Below are 12,860 nucleotides of genomic sequence, written 5' to 3'. Positions count from 1 at the left end.
GGGAGGGACCCGAGGCTCCACCCCGGGGGCGGAGCCAAGGGCGCCGGGCAGGGAGCGGCGCGCGGGCGGCTCGGCCGGCACTCAGTAGCGGGGCGCAAGGGGGGGACCCTGAGGAGGTACAGCCGGGGTGCCCCCGGGGGGCGAGGGTGGGGGCGGGGTGGCGTACAAGGCCAGCGGCGGGGAGCCCCTTTCTTCCTCCCTTCTCCCCCGCCCAGAGCGCGGGCAGCCTGTCCTGGGGTACAGTGGGGTGAGTAGCGCCGAAGACGGAGCCGGCGGGGTGGGGGGCGCCTAACGGGGCAGGAAGGGCTTCCTTAACCCCCCCGAGCCTGTGCCCCTCCATCCTGTCCCCAGGCGCCAGTTTTCACCTCTGCTGCCCCCTCCTGCTCCTGGCCTCTGCAGGGCCCGCGGGGTTCCTCCTCAGTTGGCAGTTTCTCTGCCCGGGGCGGGGTGGGTGCAGACAGCAGCCCTCACCAGTCTAGAGCCTGTCCCGGGCTCTGACCCCTTGGTCTCCCCATTTCCTCAATCCCCTCTGTCGTCTCCAGCCCAGCCCCCACAGGACCCGCCTAGCCTAGTTTGGGGAGGAAACATCTGTCCAACCCTGCTGGCAGCTGGAGCTGGGGTCATGACCTCCAGATGTGCAATTGAGAAGGATCCAGCCCCTCCTCCTGGGGCTGAGGCTACCAGCACTTCCGGATGTGTGGGGGTGTTGGAGGGACGAGCTCTTAGGGGTACTTGGCCTCTTCAGGGCTGGGGTCCCAGGACTCCCCTGGGCTTCCTTTCCCCCACCCTGCTTGGTGACACAGGCTGCATGGAATGTCCATCCCATAGTCTCAGTGGACCCTGTGTGGGACTGAGAGCCTAGAACAGACAGGGCCCATTGAACTCCCCGGCATGCCCAGAGCCTCAGCTGCCCCTTGGATGCTCACACCAGGGCAGCACGACTTTCAGGGCTGGCTGGCCAGCATGTGCCCTATGGAGGTGCCCCCCAGCAGCCCCCCAGTGAGATTTGGGGGTTCCCACCTTGCCTTCCCTGGCTCTCCTGTCTCACTGCCTGATGGGAACTGTGCCTGTCCTGTGGTCCCCCTGGGGCAGGGCTTGGTCACACTCAGCTATTCCCTCCGGGCACACGGGTTGATGAGTCCACTGCAGCCTCATATCCTGTGACTGGGGAGAGGGATGTCTCCCCCTTCCCAGGCTCTGGCTCTTCCCTGTCCCACTCCCATCTCCATCCCTCTTGGCCTCATCTCCCCTTCTAGACTGTGTCCCTTGACTCCCTGGAGCCCCTCCCTGGCCTTGTTCACAGGACATGTCCTCAAACCCTCATCCCCAACCCTGGGCCCTATGGCCACAGCAACTCTTGTCCCAGGCTGGTCCTTTTTCTCTCTTGGGCTTGAGTTTGTGACAATAAGTGGGGAAAGGGAGGTGGACAGGGACCATGAGCTGGAGGGAGGCGGGGGGGGGGGGGGATGGTCTATGCCCCATGACTCTGTGGTTCAGTGACCCTAGAACCTTCCTGAGGATGTGGTGGGGGGCAGGAGGAGGAGTGTGGGGACCTGGAGCCAGGGGCCACTTCCTGTCTCACAGGAAGACTGCGCTCACCGGACCAGCCATGCTGCCTGCCGGGGCCTCGCTGCCGCTGTACTGAGGACCCCCGGCCCACCCCCCCCCCCAGGTAGCAAGGGCTGTCCTGGGCTGGGGGGCTGGGGAGGTAGAAGAAGGCACATGAGGGGGAAGGGCCCCCAACATCCCAAGAGTGAACAGGGGGTGTTTCCTTGCCCTCCGGCTTGTCCCAGCCTTTAGGGGGTCCGGTCCTGCTCAGGATTCCTGCCTTGCTTAGGGTTGAAGAGGAAAGGAAAAGGGAGGGGCTGAGAGGAAAGGCCCCGGGGGACAGGACGTCCTCCTTTTGTCCGGCCCGGGGTGGGACCTGGGCATCCAAGCTGGCTCTCCTTGGCCCTGCACCCGAATCTTAGAGCTCTGGCCCAGGCTCTGCCTCTTAGCTGGACCCCCTTCCTCAGAGGTGCCCACTGGGGACTTTTCCGTTGGGGGGAGGGTCCCAAGGCCTAAAGGTTGGAGTTCAGAGGAACCAGGCTCTGAGTTTGGGGATCCCTCTTGTCTCCAGCCTAGGACACCAGCCGCCACTGTGGGGTCATGGGAGGGGGGAATTCGCCCCCAGCCCCTTGTTCCTGCCCTACAAAACCCAAGATTTAGTGCTAGAGAGGACTTGGGAGGTTATCTGGCCCGCCCCCTCCCCCAGCCATTTGTCAGGGGAGGAACTGAGGCTCAGGAAGGCTAAGCAAGCTGCCTGATATGGGTTTCAGTTCTGGCAGGATTGGGGTCCCCACGGGCTCAAGACCCCTGACACCATCCCCCATGAGATCCAACTGAAACTAGAGGCTACAGCGCCCAGACAGACCAGGACCCCCCCCCTCCCCCAGAGAGGAAATGCGGGGGGGGGGGGAAGAGGAAGTGGCTTTGATGAGCCTGGGGCCCTAGAGGCGGGGGGCCGGAAGCAGACCCTGTCATGGGGGAGGGGAGCAGGGAAGTGAGGGATGGGTTCCTGTTTTCTCATTGGGCTGCCCTGGACCCCCCACTCACTGACTTCCCTTCTCCTCAGACAGATGATCCTCTCCAGCTGAGGGGCCTGGACCCTGGCTGACAGACGCACCCCTGTCCTACTGCTCTGACCATCTCCTGCTGCCCGGCCTGCCTTCCCCTCATCCTGCTGGCACCCCTGGAAAGCAGGGAGTCTGGGTGCATCCCCTTCCCTTCCCTCTTCTCCATGTGTGGTTTCCCGAGGCCCTTTTCATGGCACCTGCAGAGGATCAGTGACCAGGGGAGAGTAGAAGAGGTCCAGGCCACTGACAGGCCAATGAGGCCCAATTCCAGGGGGCACCCATGTGGCCAGGTAGACCAGAGAGCCCCCGGCGGGGCTTGGCACTCACAATGCAATCTGACGACCTCTTTGTCCGAAGGCTCCGCCAGCCAGCCCGGCCAGCCCTGACCCCACATACCTTTGAGCCCAGGGGGTCCACAGGGGCCGGAGGACCGCTACTTCGGAGTGGCAGCGATGCTGGGGAGGCCCGGCCCCCGCCCACAGCGAGCCCCCGAGCCCGAGCCCATAGCAATGAGGAAGGAGGTCGCGGAGTCACCCCCACCCGCCTCTTTGCGGACCCCCTGGCCCTACTGGGACTGCCGCCGGAGGGAGAGCCACCCCCCGAGTTCCCCCCAGTCCCAGACCCCCGCTGGTTTGCACATTACGATGTCCAGAGTCTTCTTTTTGACTGGGGAGCTGGGGCCAGGGACCAACTCCCCGAGACCCCCCCGACCCCTGGGCCCATCCAGGCCTCTGGCTCGGCCCTGCTTTTGGAGGCTCCTGGCTTTGTGAGCGAGGTTGGGGGGGAAGGCGAGCTGGGCCTGGGGGGGCTGTTGCCCCCTGCACTGCCCCCCACGCTGCCCAATGCAGCTATCTCCATTTTGGAAGAACCCCAGAATCGTTCTGAGCCCCACAGCCTAGAGCACACAGACGCAGGGGCTGGGTACTACCGCAAATACTTCTATGGAAAAGGTGAGAGGGACCAGAGGGTAAGTGGAGGCAAAGAACCATGGACAGGGAGGACTTGGGGCTTAGCCACTTGTCATCGTTCAGAAATGGATGGATGGGAGGCCCCAACAAGATACAATGTTAGAAACGGGAGGGCCCTTAGAACTTGGAATGTCACAGCTGGGAGGGCCTTAGAACCTGGAATGTCACAGCTGGAAGGGATCTTAGAACAGGGAATGTCACAGCTGGGAGGGCCTTAGAACCTGGAATGTCACAGCTGGAAGGGATCTTAGAACAGGGAATGTCACAGCTGGGAGGGCCTTAGAACCTGGAATGTCACAGCTGGAAGGGATCTTAGAACAGGGAATGTCACAGCTGGGAGGGCCTTAGAACCTGGAATGTCATAGCTGGAAGGGATCTTAGAACAGGGAATGTCACAGCTGGGAGGGACCTTAGAACAGGGAAAGTCAGCCTAGGGAGGAATTTAGAAACCTCATCCAACTTCCTGTTTTGACAAGGAAAAACTGGTTCCCAGAGAGGAGGTTATTTGGCCAAGGTCACTGGCCCAGCAAGTTCAGAGAAGAGCTGGGAGGAGAGACTAGAACTCAGGACTCTGGGCTCTCTCTTCCATTGCTATAGAAATCGGGGGAGAGAGGGCAGCCTTGAGCTTAGGCCTGACAGGGTCAGACTGAGGTGTGAGGATGTGCCCTGTGGAGGTGTGTCCAATCACTGGGCCTCCTCCCACCCCCAGAACATCAGAATTTCTTTGGGATCGATGAGACCCTGGGCCCGGTGGCTGTGAGCATCCGGCGGGAGGAGAAGGAGGGTGGCGGCTCAGCCAGCCCCCAGCACAGCTATCGCCTCATTATCAGGACCACTCAGGTGGGGCCTGGGAGTTGGAGGCTGGGGGAAGGGCTGGCAAGGTGGGTGGCGGCCCTAAGGGGTGCCCTTGCCCTTGTCTTCAGCTTCGGACCCTCCGAGGCTCCATCTCCGAAGAGGTCCTGCCACCGGGCCCTCCCCGAGGCCTGTCCCCCAAAAAACTCCTGGAGCATGTGGCCCCCCGGCTGAGCCCCACCTGCCTTCGTCTGGGCTCCGCCTCCCCTAAGGTGCCTCGTACTCTCCTCACCCTGGATGAGCAGGAGGTGAGTCGTGTTCTTGGCCCACCACAGATGGCCCCGGAAAAGCCCCCTCCTCACTCTCAGGGAGCCAGAGGCCTCCCTTTGAATGCAGCCCTGGGACCTGGTTGGGAGACTTCACTCTGTGGGGGCTCCAGGACCTTCCAGGACATCTTCTCTGGGGACTTGGGCCTGAGGCATCCCCAGAGAGGAGGGACCCCAGGGCAGGGAGGAGCTCTCAGTGCTGGCAGAGAGAACCAGGGTGATGGGGCAGCAGAGACCTGGGTCTGAGTCAGAGGTCCTGGGTTCAGATCTGGCTCTTCCACTTAGCACTTACACTATGTGGGGCAAGTCATTTCCTCCAGCGGGCTCATCGTAAGAGGAGGAGGGGGCACCGGATGTCCCCTGTGGTGTTGCCCTCTGGACATGGTCTTTGCCGCAAGGGATACCCTCAGACCGACAGGTGGGGAGGGGGCCCAGAAGCCCTGAGGAAGGCAGCTCCTGTGAGCCTCTGTCCCCCTCCCCCAGCTAAGTCTCCAGCGCAAGGTGGGAGTGCTCTACTGCCGGGCTGGCCAGGCCTCGGAGGAGGAGATGTACAATAATGAAGAGGCTGGACCAGCCTTCAGCCAGTTCCTCAGACTCTTGGGGGATGTCGTGAGGCTCAAAGGCTTTGAGCATTACCGGGCCCAGCTGGACATCAAGAGTGAGTGCCCCTCGGCCGGGCAGGCCCTGGGCGGGGGGGGGGGGGGGGAGGGGCGGGGCAGGTGGCATGAAGTAGCCAAGAGCCTCCCCTCGATTGGATGCCCTTTGAGGTCCCTTCCAGATGCACAGGAAAGGTCTTTAGAAGGAGAAGTAAGAGAAAGCTGTCCAGTGCTGGACTTGGTGGCCCTGGCCCCTCTGGGCCCCTGAGGTCTCCTTACCCCCGAGGGCAGCCTCCTGGGCCCTTGCCAGCCTCAGCCAGTCAAGAGGTGTCCCAGCTGCCCCGAGCCGGGGCACGACTCACCTCTGCCCGTGGTAAAACACTCAGGGCCACCTCTGGGGAGCTCCATAGGGTGCCTGGAATGCTGGGTGTCAGCACACACAGAGTTGGCGTCAGGGTGGGCAGTGGAGTGATACATTCCCTATCTGATGAGGTCTCAGCCCCCTCAATTTTACCAGAAGCTGAATCCCAGGCAGCGCAAGTGACTTACCCAAGGTCATCCAGGGAATAAACACCAGAACAGGATTAGAACTCAGGCCCAGGCACCACAGCCTGTGCTCCTCACATCTGGCTCTAGAGGATGTTTGCTGGCTCCCCACTGTGGGTCCATGGGCCAGACCTAAACCGCCTGGTGCCCCCAGTCCCAGAGAAGGGCTGCTGCTCCCTAGCAGTGCAAGGACTTTCCATGCTGGAAGTCTACTCTGCTAAGGAAACCACGAGTCTGGCTCAAGTGGTGGCCAGAATATAATAAAAATCTAGAGGAAGGAGGAAGCCTGCATTTATTAAGCACCTACTATGTGCCAGGCACTGTGAGCTAAGTGCTTCACAAACAATTATCATTTGATCCTCACCCCTGGGTGGGAAGTGCTGTTATTATCACCATTTTACAGGTGAGAAAACTGAGACTCAGGTGGCTCACTGAGAGTCCCACAGTCAGGCTGGGTCAGACCCAGGATGGGCCCCTTTGCCTCTAAGGTGCCTCCTGTGGCCCTCTATGTATCTGGGGACCCTGGAGGAGGGGAGAACTGAGCCTGGGCAGGCAGGAAGACGGGGAGGGGGGCGCCTGGCCAGAGATGACTGGTCCGATTCAGGGAGTGAGGGAAGAGAGGTGAGAGTAAGCCCCAGAGGAAGATGCAGGGTGGGGGCCCCCCCAAGCCTGGGAAGGCACCTGGAAGGAGCACCACCCTCAGAGGAGAGCCTCAGGTTCTCTTGGCAGCTTTGAGGAAGGTGGGGGGCGGGGCTCGGGAGGGTAGAGCAAGCGCCCAGGCCCAGGTGATGGAGTATGCGCCTGTGTTCGCGCAGGTGAAAGTGAGGGTGAGTGTAGATGTTGGCACCTGATGGGATGCCGGGGGGCGCATGAAGGGAGCAGGAAGAAGTGGGTGAGGATGACTTAGGCTGTGAGTGTGAGTGACCGAAGAACAGAGGACCGTGCCAGCCCTCGGTGGAAATGGGGAGGGCGTCTCAGGTGAAGACACTGGCTGGGTGCATCGGGGCCATGGGGGCCTCCCAGTGAAAGGGGGCAGCAGGCAGCTGGTGCCTCAGGAGGGACGATCGCTGGACCCGCGGGAGGGAATGGGATCGCCAGGGGGGAGGTCCAGGCAGAGAGGGAGAGGGTCCAAGACCAGCAGAGGCTGTGAGCAGTGCTTGGGGGCAGGGGATGGGTGGGGATGTGGGAGAAGGGCCTGAGGAGAGGTCCGCAGGAGGAGGGGAGCCAGGCAGGGCGGCGAGTTTGAGGAGGGCCTAGCCGGGCTGGCCATGGGGAGATCCCTAATAGCCTTCCAAGGAGCAGGGCCAGTCTTGGGGTAGAGAAGCAGGTGCGTGATGGGGAAGTGGAGGCAGACAGACAGGAGAGAGAGGGGAAGGGGAGGGAGAGAGGAGAGAAGAGGGCAGAGGAGTGAGGGAGAGAGAAAGGGAAAGGAGTCGGGGGGAGGGAGAGAAGAGGGAGGGGGAAGGGGGAGAAAGGGAGAGAGCGGGCAGAGAGAGGAGAGAAGGGCTCTTCCTGAGGGTCGCCCTCTCCCAGCCTGGCCCCCCCACCCCGAGATCTCTGCATTGGTAGCCTCAGATCGCCCGGAGGCTGACGACAGGAAGGATGAAAGGCCCCGAGGCTGTGCCCAGGGAGAGCTGGCTGGAGGGGACGAGGGGTCAGGGGTGTGCAGGGCAGGCCTGTGGAGGAGGGCGCCGGTCAGCTCTGCTTGGTCCCGAGGTCAGCCGCAGGCCAGGGCTGAGGCTCCTCCAGTGTGGGCAGGGGACCTCACTGGATGGCCACTTGCTGGCCATGTTAGTGGGAGCTCGCTGCTGGGGTGGGGGGGCACAGGTGGCTGCGGGGCCATAGCCAGACTTTTGGGGTATGGGGGAAGGCTCCCCAATCTTTCCCCGGCAGCATGTGCCTGAAACTTCTCCTTTAGAGATCCATCTTTGGGCCTGCAGGCTGGAATACTAGAGCTTGGATCTAGGGGGGACCTGCCCATTCCCAGGGTGCTGGTGACCAGATGCAGGGACAGTCTCTTCTCCCCATGGGAGAGAGCCAGTGTGGGAATCATGCACCCACTAGCTGTGGGACCTGCTGACCTCCCTTCTTCTCTCTGGGCCTCAGTTTCCCCCTTTGTAAAAGGAGACCTGATGACCCTGTGCCCTATTTCCAAAGCCTGAATGAAGGGGGGAGGGGAGTGATTTGTGGCTCCTTTGCATATCATCTACCCAGTTACATGTGTGAGGCAATTGGGGTTAAGTGACTTGCCCAGGGTCACACAGCTATAAGTGTCAACCGTCTGAGGACGTACTTGAACTCAGGTACTCCTGACTCCAGGGCCGGTGCTCTATCCACTGCGCCACCTAGCTGCCCCTATCCAGTTACTTTTGATGGCCCAGCCTCACTCTGGCCATGATCCCTCGCATTCTGTCCTCCCTCGTGTGTGTGTGTGTGTGTGTGTGTGTGTGTGTGTGTGTGTGTCCCTCCAGGTGGGAGGAAGGCCACTGCAGTGTGGAGTGTCCAGGGGGAGCAGCACGGCTGCCCCAAAGAACAGCCCTAGGACAGGCAGATGGGGCTGGAGGAAGTGGGGGCGGAGCAGGGCTGGACAGCTCCCTCGGAGCCCTGGCCGGAGCTGTCTGGCTCTTCTCTCCCATGACCTTCAGACCCTGAGCTTCCCCTCCCTTCCTTTCCTTGGCCACAGCGGACTCCACTGGGACACACTCCGTCTACACCACCTACCAAGACCACGAGATCATGTTCCACGTCTCCACCATGTTGCCGTACACCCCCAACAACCAGCAGCAGGTGTGGGTGGGCTGGCTGGCATCATGTCAGGGCTGGGCTCCTGGCCTGGATTTTTGCTTACCCTCTCTCCGTCCTTCAGGATGGGCTTGGACCGAGGCACCGGGGGTCCGGACACAGTCTGTGTAACTGTGGGCCTCAGTTTCCCCAGCCATAAAAAGGGAGGTTGGACCGGCTGTCCTATGGTCCCTTCCGGCTCTCGCTCTGTGATGATCCTGTTTGGGGGTGAGGGGGTCTCCTGGGTCCTGAGCCATCCTTCATCTCTCACCTCTTTCCTCAGCTCCTTCGGAAACGACACATCGGCAATGACATTGTGACCATCATCTTCCAGGAGCCCGGGGCCCGGCCCTTCTGCCCCAGCACCATCCGATCTCATTTCCAGCACGTCTTCCTGGTGGTCCGGGCCCATGCCCCCTGCACCCCCCACACCTCCTACAGGTCTGTGCTTTGGGGGGATCCCAGAACCCCACCCCCACCCCATCGTGATGGAGGCACCTTCCAGTGCCACATCAAGGATTCTGAGCCCCTACCCTGGAGTTGCTGATGCCCACCTCCTTCTTCCCCTGACAGCCTGGCGGTGAGCAGGACCCAGGACACGCCAGCCTTCGGCCCTGCCCTCCCCCCTGGCGGGGGGCCCTTCCCAGCCTCCGAGGCCTTCCGGGCCTTGCTGTTGGCCAAAGCTCTCAATGGTGAGCAGGCCGCCAGCCGGGCCCGCAAGTTCCACGCCATGGCCACACGCACGCGGAGGGACTATCTTCTGGAGCTGGCCACCAACGAGGTGACCACAACCTCGCTGGACTCGGCCTCCCGCTTTGGCCTGCCCTCCTTGGGGGGTCGCAGGCGGGAGCGGCCCCGGGGCCCGGGCGGCGAGCTGCAGGCTCAGGGGGCCCTGGTGTGGGGGGTGCGGGCTGCGCCAGGCGGTGAGGATGGGGCAGCCGAAGTGCCCTGCCTGCTGGGCATCTCGGCCGAGACACTGGTGCTGGTGGCTCCCCGGGATGGCCGGGTCATCTTCAACTGCTCCTGCCGAGACATACTGGCCTGGACCTTCTCCGACCATCAGCTGGACCTGTACCATGGCCGGGGGGAGGCGCTGACCTTGCGGGTGGGCGGTGACCCCGGTGAGGCTGTAGGCGAGATCGTAGCTAGGCTGCAGGTGAGGCTGGGGATGGACGAGGGGCCGTGTGGGGGCTGGGCTAGGGACATGGGGTGGGGCTGAGCAAAGCCAACTATCCCACCCCCTGAAGTGGGAGCCGGAAAGCCACCCTCTCCTTCAGTCTTCCCGAGGCTAGACTTGCTCCCAAGCCTGGGGCCACGGGCTCTGAGAGCTGCCTCCCTTGCAGCTGGTGAGCCGAGGCTGTGAGACCCGGGAGCTGGCCCTTCCCCGCGATGGCCAGGGCCGGTTGGGCTTTGAGGCTGATGCGGAGGGCTTCGTGAACCACGTGGAACGCTTCACGTTTGCAGAGACTGCCGGGCTGAGGCCTGGGGCTCGACTCTTGCGGGTCTGCGGCCGCCCCCTTCCCCGTCTGGCACCGGGGGCTGCCGCCGCCCTGTTGCGCTCAGCCCCCAAGGTCTGTGTCACGGTCCTGCTTCCCGACGAGAGCGGTCGGCCCCGAAGGTCAGCACCGTAGGGCCCCCAGGATCGGAGGCCTCTTGGGGAGGGCGGCCCCCGCCGTGGGCTAGCTTATGCCCAGCGGAGGACAAGGCTCTGTGGGAACCCTTCATGAGTGCCTGGGTGGTGGGGGAGGGGGGCCGAAGGGAATCCCAGCCTCCAGGTCAGGCCTCTGGCCTAGGTGGCGCTAAGGGATAGAGGGAGATGGCCGCCTGCCCTCAGTTTCCCTATCTGTGCACAGCACCTTGCGTCTCCTTCCTCTCCCCCTTCTCCCAACAGGAGTTTTTCTGAGCTCTATGAGATGTCCCTGCAGGAGCCCAGCCGGCGGGGGATCCAAGGGCCGGGGCCTGAGGGGTCCCCAGGGGTGGATCTACACCGGTCCACAGCTCAGATGCTGCATTCGCTGTGCTTGGAGGGTGGCTCTGCTGCCCTGGGCCCCCCGCCAGGCCTCACTGAAGAGAGGACCGAGTTCCTGCACAGTCAGAGCGATCAGTCGCCCCAAAGGTCAGAATCTGCTGCTCCATGAGCCCCCCTGAGTGGCCTCCAGCACCCTCTCAATGCCCCCCGCCCCATGCAGGGTCCAAATGGTGGTCTCTCCTGGCGGCCCCCCCTCACTCACTCACCTTTCCTTGTTGCCCCCCAGCTCCCTGTCCGATGGGGTCCCAGTCCTGCCGGATGCCACCCCAGACCTCCTCTTGGCCGCTACCCCCAAGCCCCCCCATCCCACTCAGGCTGGGGACGGGACATTGGACCAGGTAAGAGCTGCTGAGATCTCACAGCACCCCAGGGCGTCCTCCTGGGAACCAGCTGCGGGGGTGGGGGGGGGCAGTGCACCCAAGTCCTCACCGTGCCCCCTAACTCAGGTTCTCCCCGACGCCTCCACTGGACAAGAGGCTCTGGACAGCCCTGGCCCGCTGCCCAGAGAGCTGAGCGACTCCTTCCTGCCCAGGACCCTCTCCCTGAGGAATTCTATAAGCAAGAGTAAGTCCGGCTTCTGGGGGTTTGGGGGGCAGAGCTGGCTCTGGCTGAGCCAGGCCCACTCAGCCTGCCTTCCCCCTCCCCAGTCCTGTCTGAGGCTGGGAGCGAACCCCTGGAAGAAGAGTGGAAATCCATCTCGGAGATCGCTTCGACCTGTAACAGCATCCTGGAGGCCCTAGCACGGGAGGGTGAGGCGCCAGCCCCGCCCAGGGTGGGGAGGGGCCTAGGGGAGGGGCCCAGAGCGGCCCCTTCCCTTGCTCAGTGGGCTGTAGGGGGGCGGGGGTGGGAATGGAAGGACTTTTATAAACCTGCAGCTTGGAAGCCGCCATGTTCTTCCAGGCCAGCAGGTACCAGAGAGCGGGGATCCCAGGGAAGCCGTCAAAGCGGAGCCCGAGTAAGGATCGGGGCCCCAGGTTCTTCCTGCCAGGCTGAGACTCACTAATGGGCTGTGGCGGGGGAGGGGGAGCCCCCCCACTCCGGGCTGGTCTCGCCCAGTGACCCCCCCAGGGGGTTTGGCCCCTGAGAGCTGTGTGGGGAGTTCATTGGCTGCTGCCGAGCAGCCCGGGAGGTGGGGGAGAGGGGCACCTGAGGTGGGCCACTTCTCTGCCTTCTCTCTGGCCCCTGGGCTGGGCTCTGCCCACCTGATGCCAGCTTCTCAGGTGCCCGCCTTGCCCACAGCTCGTCCTCTGGAAGTTTGTCTGAGAAGGTCTCCCACCTGGAGACCATGCTGAAGAAGCTTCAGGATGACCTGCAGAAGGTGAGGGGGGAGGGAGGGAGGGAGGCAGCCCCGGCAGGGTGGAATGGGCCCTGAGGTCCGGCAGCTGCCCTCCATGCTGCCCTCCATGCTGCCCATTCCTCTAGGAGAAGGCGGACAAGGCAGCCCTGCAGGAAGAGGTTCGGAATCTTCGACATAACAACCGGCGGCTTCAGGCAGAATCTCAGAGTGCGGCTGCCCGTCTGCTCAGGGCCTCCCAGCAACTGGGCACACCGAGCCCCTGACCCCTCCCTGACTGCTGGGCCCAGGGCTCAGGACCCAGGCCCCTTCTGCTGGGCACTTCAGGCCCCTGACCCCACCCTGACTGCCGGGCCCAGGGCCCTTGACCCTCCCTGACCCCTCCCTGACCCCTCCCGACTGCTGGGCCCAGGACACTTGTGCTGGGGCAGAAGTCACAGGACACCAAGGAACTGGTGCTGGCCCGGGTCCCCTCCTGCCTCAATCCACCCTGGGCCGCTTCAGTCTGGATGGATGTTCCCTCTCTATCGGGCACAAGAAGGGAGGGGACATGCCTTGCTGCCCACCCCAGAAGCCTCAGGGGTGTTTTAGAATGGGGGGCAAGGCCTTGTGTACTTTGGGGTGAAATGAACCCCCCCAATCTCCTGGCCCTTCTCAGGACCCCCCAGACTTGGCTTCTCCAACCCTGTCTGTAAATGTCATTTGGCAGCAGCATCCTTGGCATAAAAAAGTAAAGAACTGGCAGGACACGAATGGTAGTGGGTGAATGAGGGCGAGAAGGGAGGGTCAGGGTGGGCAGGGGAGGGTCTGCCCTAGGATAGGGAGAAAGGGCTGGGATGGGGTCCTGGGCAGGGGCCCCCGGGCTCCCGAGGTCGGCCAGCTGCAGGCCCTGGGCTCTCCACAGTAGGGCAGG

The 12,860-nt window shown here is 63.0% G+C and overlaps 1 protein-coding gene and 1 long non-coding RNA gene across 6 annotated transcripts; one reads left to right on the top strand and one right to left on the bottom strand.

Moving 5' to 3' along the window:
- The first annotated feature begins 54 nt into the window (after positions 1-54).
- SIPA1 (signal-induced proliferation-associated 1) lies at positions 55-12,689 on the top strand. Of its 5 annotated transcripts, XM_043972666.1 has the most exons (17): positions 98-116; positions 1,585-1,672; positions 2,615-3,565; positions 4,293-4,423; positions 4,507-4,683; positions 5,185-5,359; positions 8,527-8,630; positions 8,908-9,065; positions 9,198-9,780; positions 9,968-10,242; positions 10,516-10,740; positions 10,880-10,991; positions 11,100-11,217; positions 11,301-11,402; positions 11,554-11,608; positions 11,893-11,971; positions 12,076-12,689. In XM_043972666.1, the coding sequence occupies exons 3-17, from the start codon at positions 2,896-2,898 to the stop codon at positions 12,211-12,213; spliced, it is 3,102 nt and encodes a 1,033-aa protein (XP_043828601.1). In that variant the 5' UTR covers positions 98-116; positions 1,585-1,672; positions 2,615-2,895; the 3' UTR covers positions 12,214-12,689. The 5 variants fall into 5 exon arrangements, with proteins under 5 accessions (XP_043828602.1, XP_043828605.1, XP_043828601.1 ...); XM_043972667.1 differs by lacking the exon at positions 1,585-1,672 and having other exon boundaries at positions 55-116; XM_043972670.1 differs by lacking the exon at positions 1,585-1,672 and having other exon boundaries at positions 96-116; positions 2,619-3,565.
- LOC122732496 lies at positions 7,682-9,315 on the bottom strand. The gene is made up of 3 exons (XR_006353623.1): positions 9,179-9,315; positions 8,692-8,910; positions 7,682-8,560 (listed from the first exon to the last, which is right to left on the bottom strand). It is a non-coding gene; the product is annotated as an uncharacterized LOC122732496 (long non-coding RNA).
- Positions 12,690-12,860: the final 171 nt, after the last annotated feature.

Source organism: Dromiciops gliroides, chromosome 6 (assembly GCF_019393635.1).
Source record: "Dromiciops gliroides isolate mDroGli1 chromosome 6, mDroGli1.pri, whole genome shotgun sequence".
In the NCBI taxonomy this organism is placed as follows: domain Eukaryota; kingdom Metazoa; phylum Chordata; class Mammalia; order Microbiotheria; family Microbiotheriidae; genus Dromiciops; species Dromiciops gliroides.
The sequence above is the reverse complement of the archived record's forward strand: the minus strand, read 5'-3'. Positions and strand labels throughout refer to the sequence as shown.

What these genes read in the sequence shown, in the direction of transcription:
- SIPA1 (XM_043972667.1), top strand. Translation starts at nt 2,896, where the DNA reads ATGTGGCCAGGTAGACCAGAGAGCCCCCGGCGGGGCTTGGCACTCACA. An exon ending in TCACCCTGGATGAGCAGGAG is followed by an intron (nt 4,684 to 5,184) that starts GTGAGTCGTGTT and finishes CCCCTCCCCCAG; the next exon opens with CTAAGTCTCCAGCGCAAGGT. An exon ending in GGAGGCCCTAGCACGGGAGG is followed by an intron (nt 11,403 to 11,553) that starts GTGAGGCGCCAG and finishes ATGTTCTTCCAG; the next exon opens with GCCAGCAGGTACCAGAGAGC.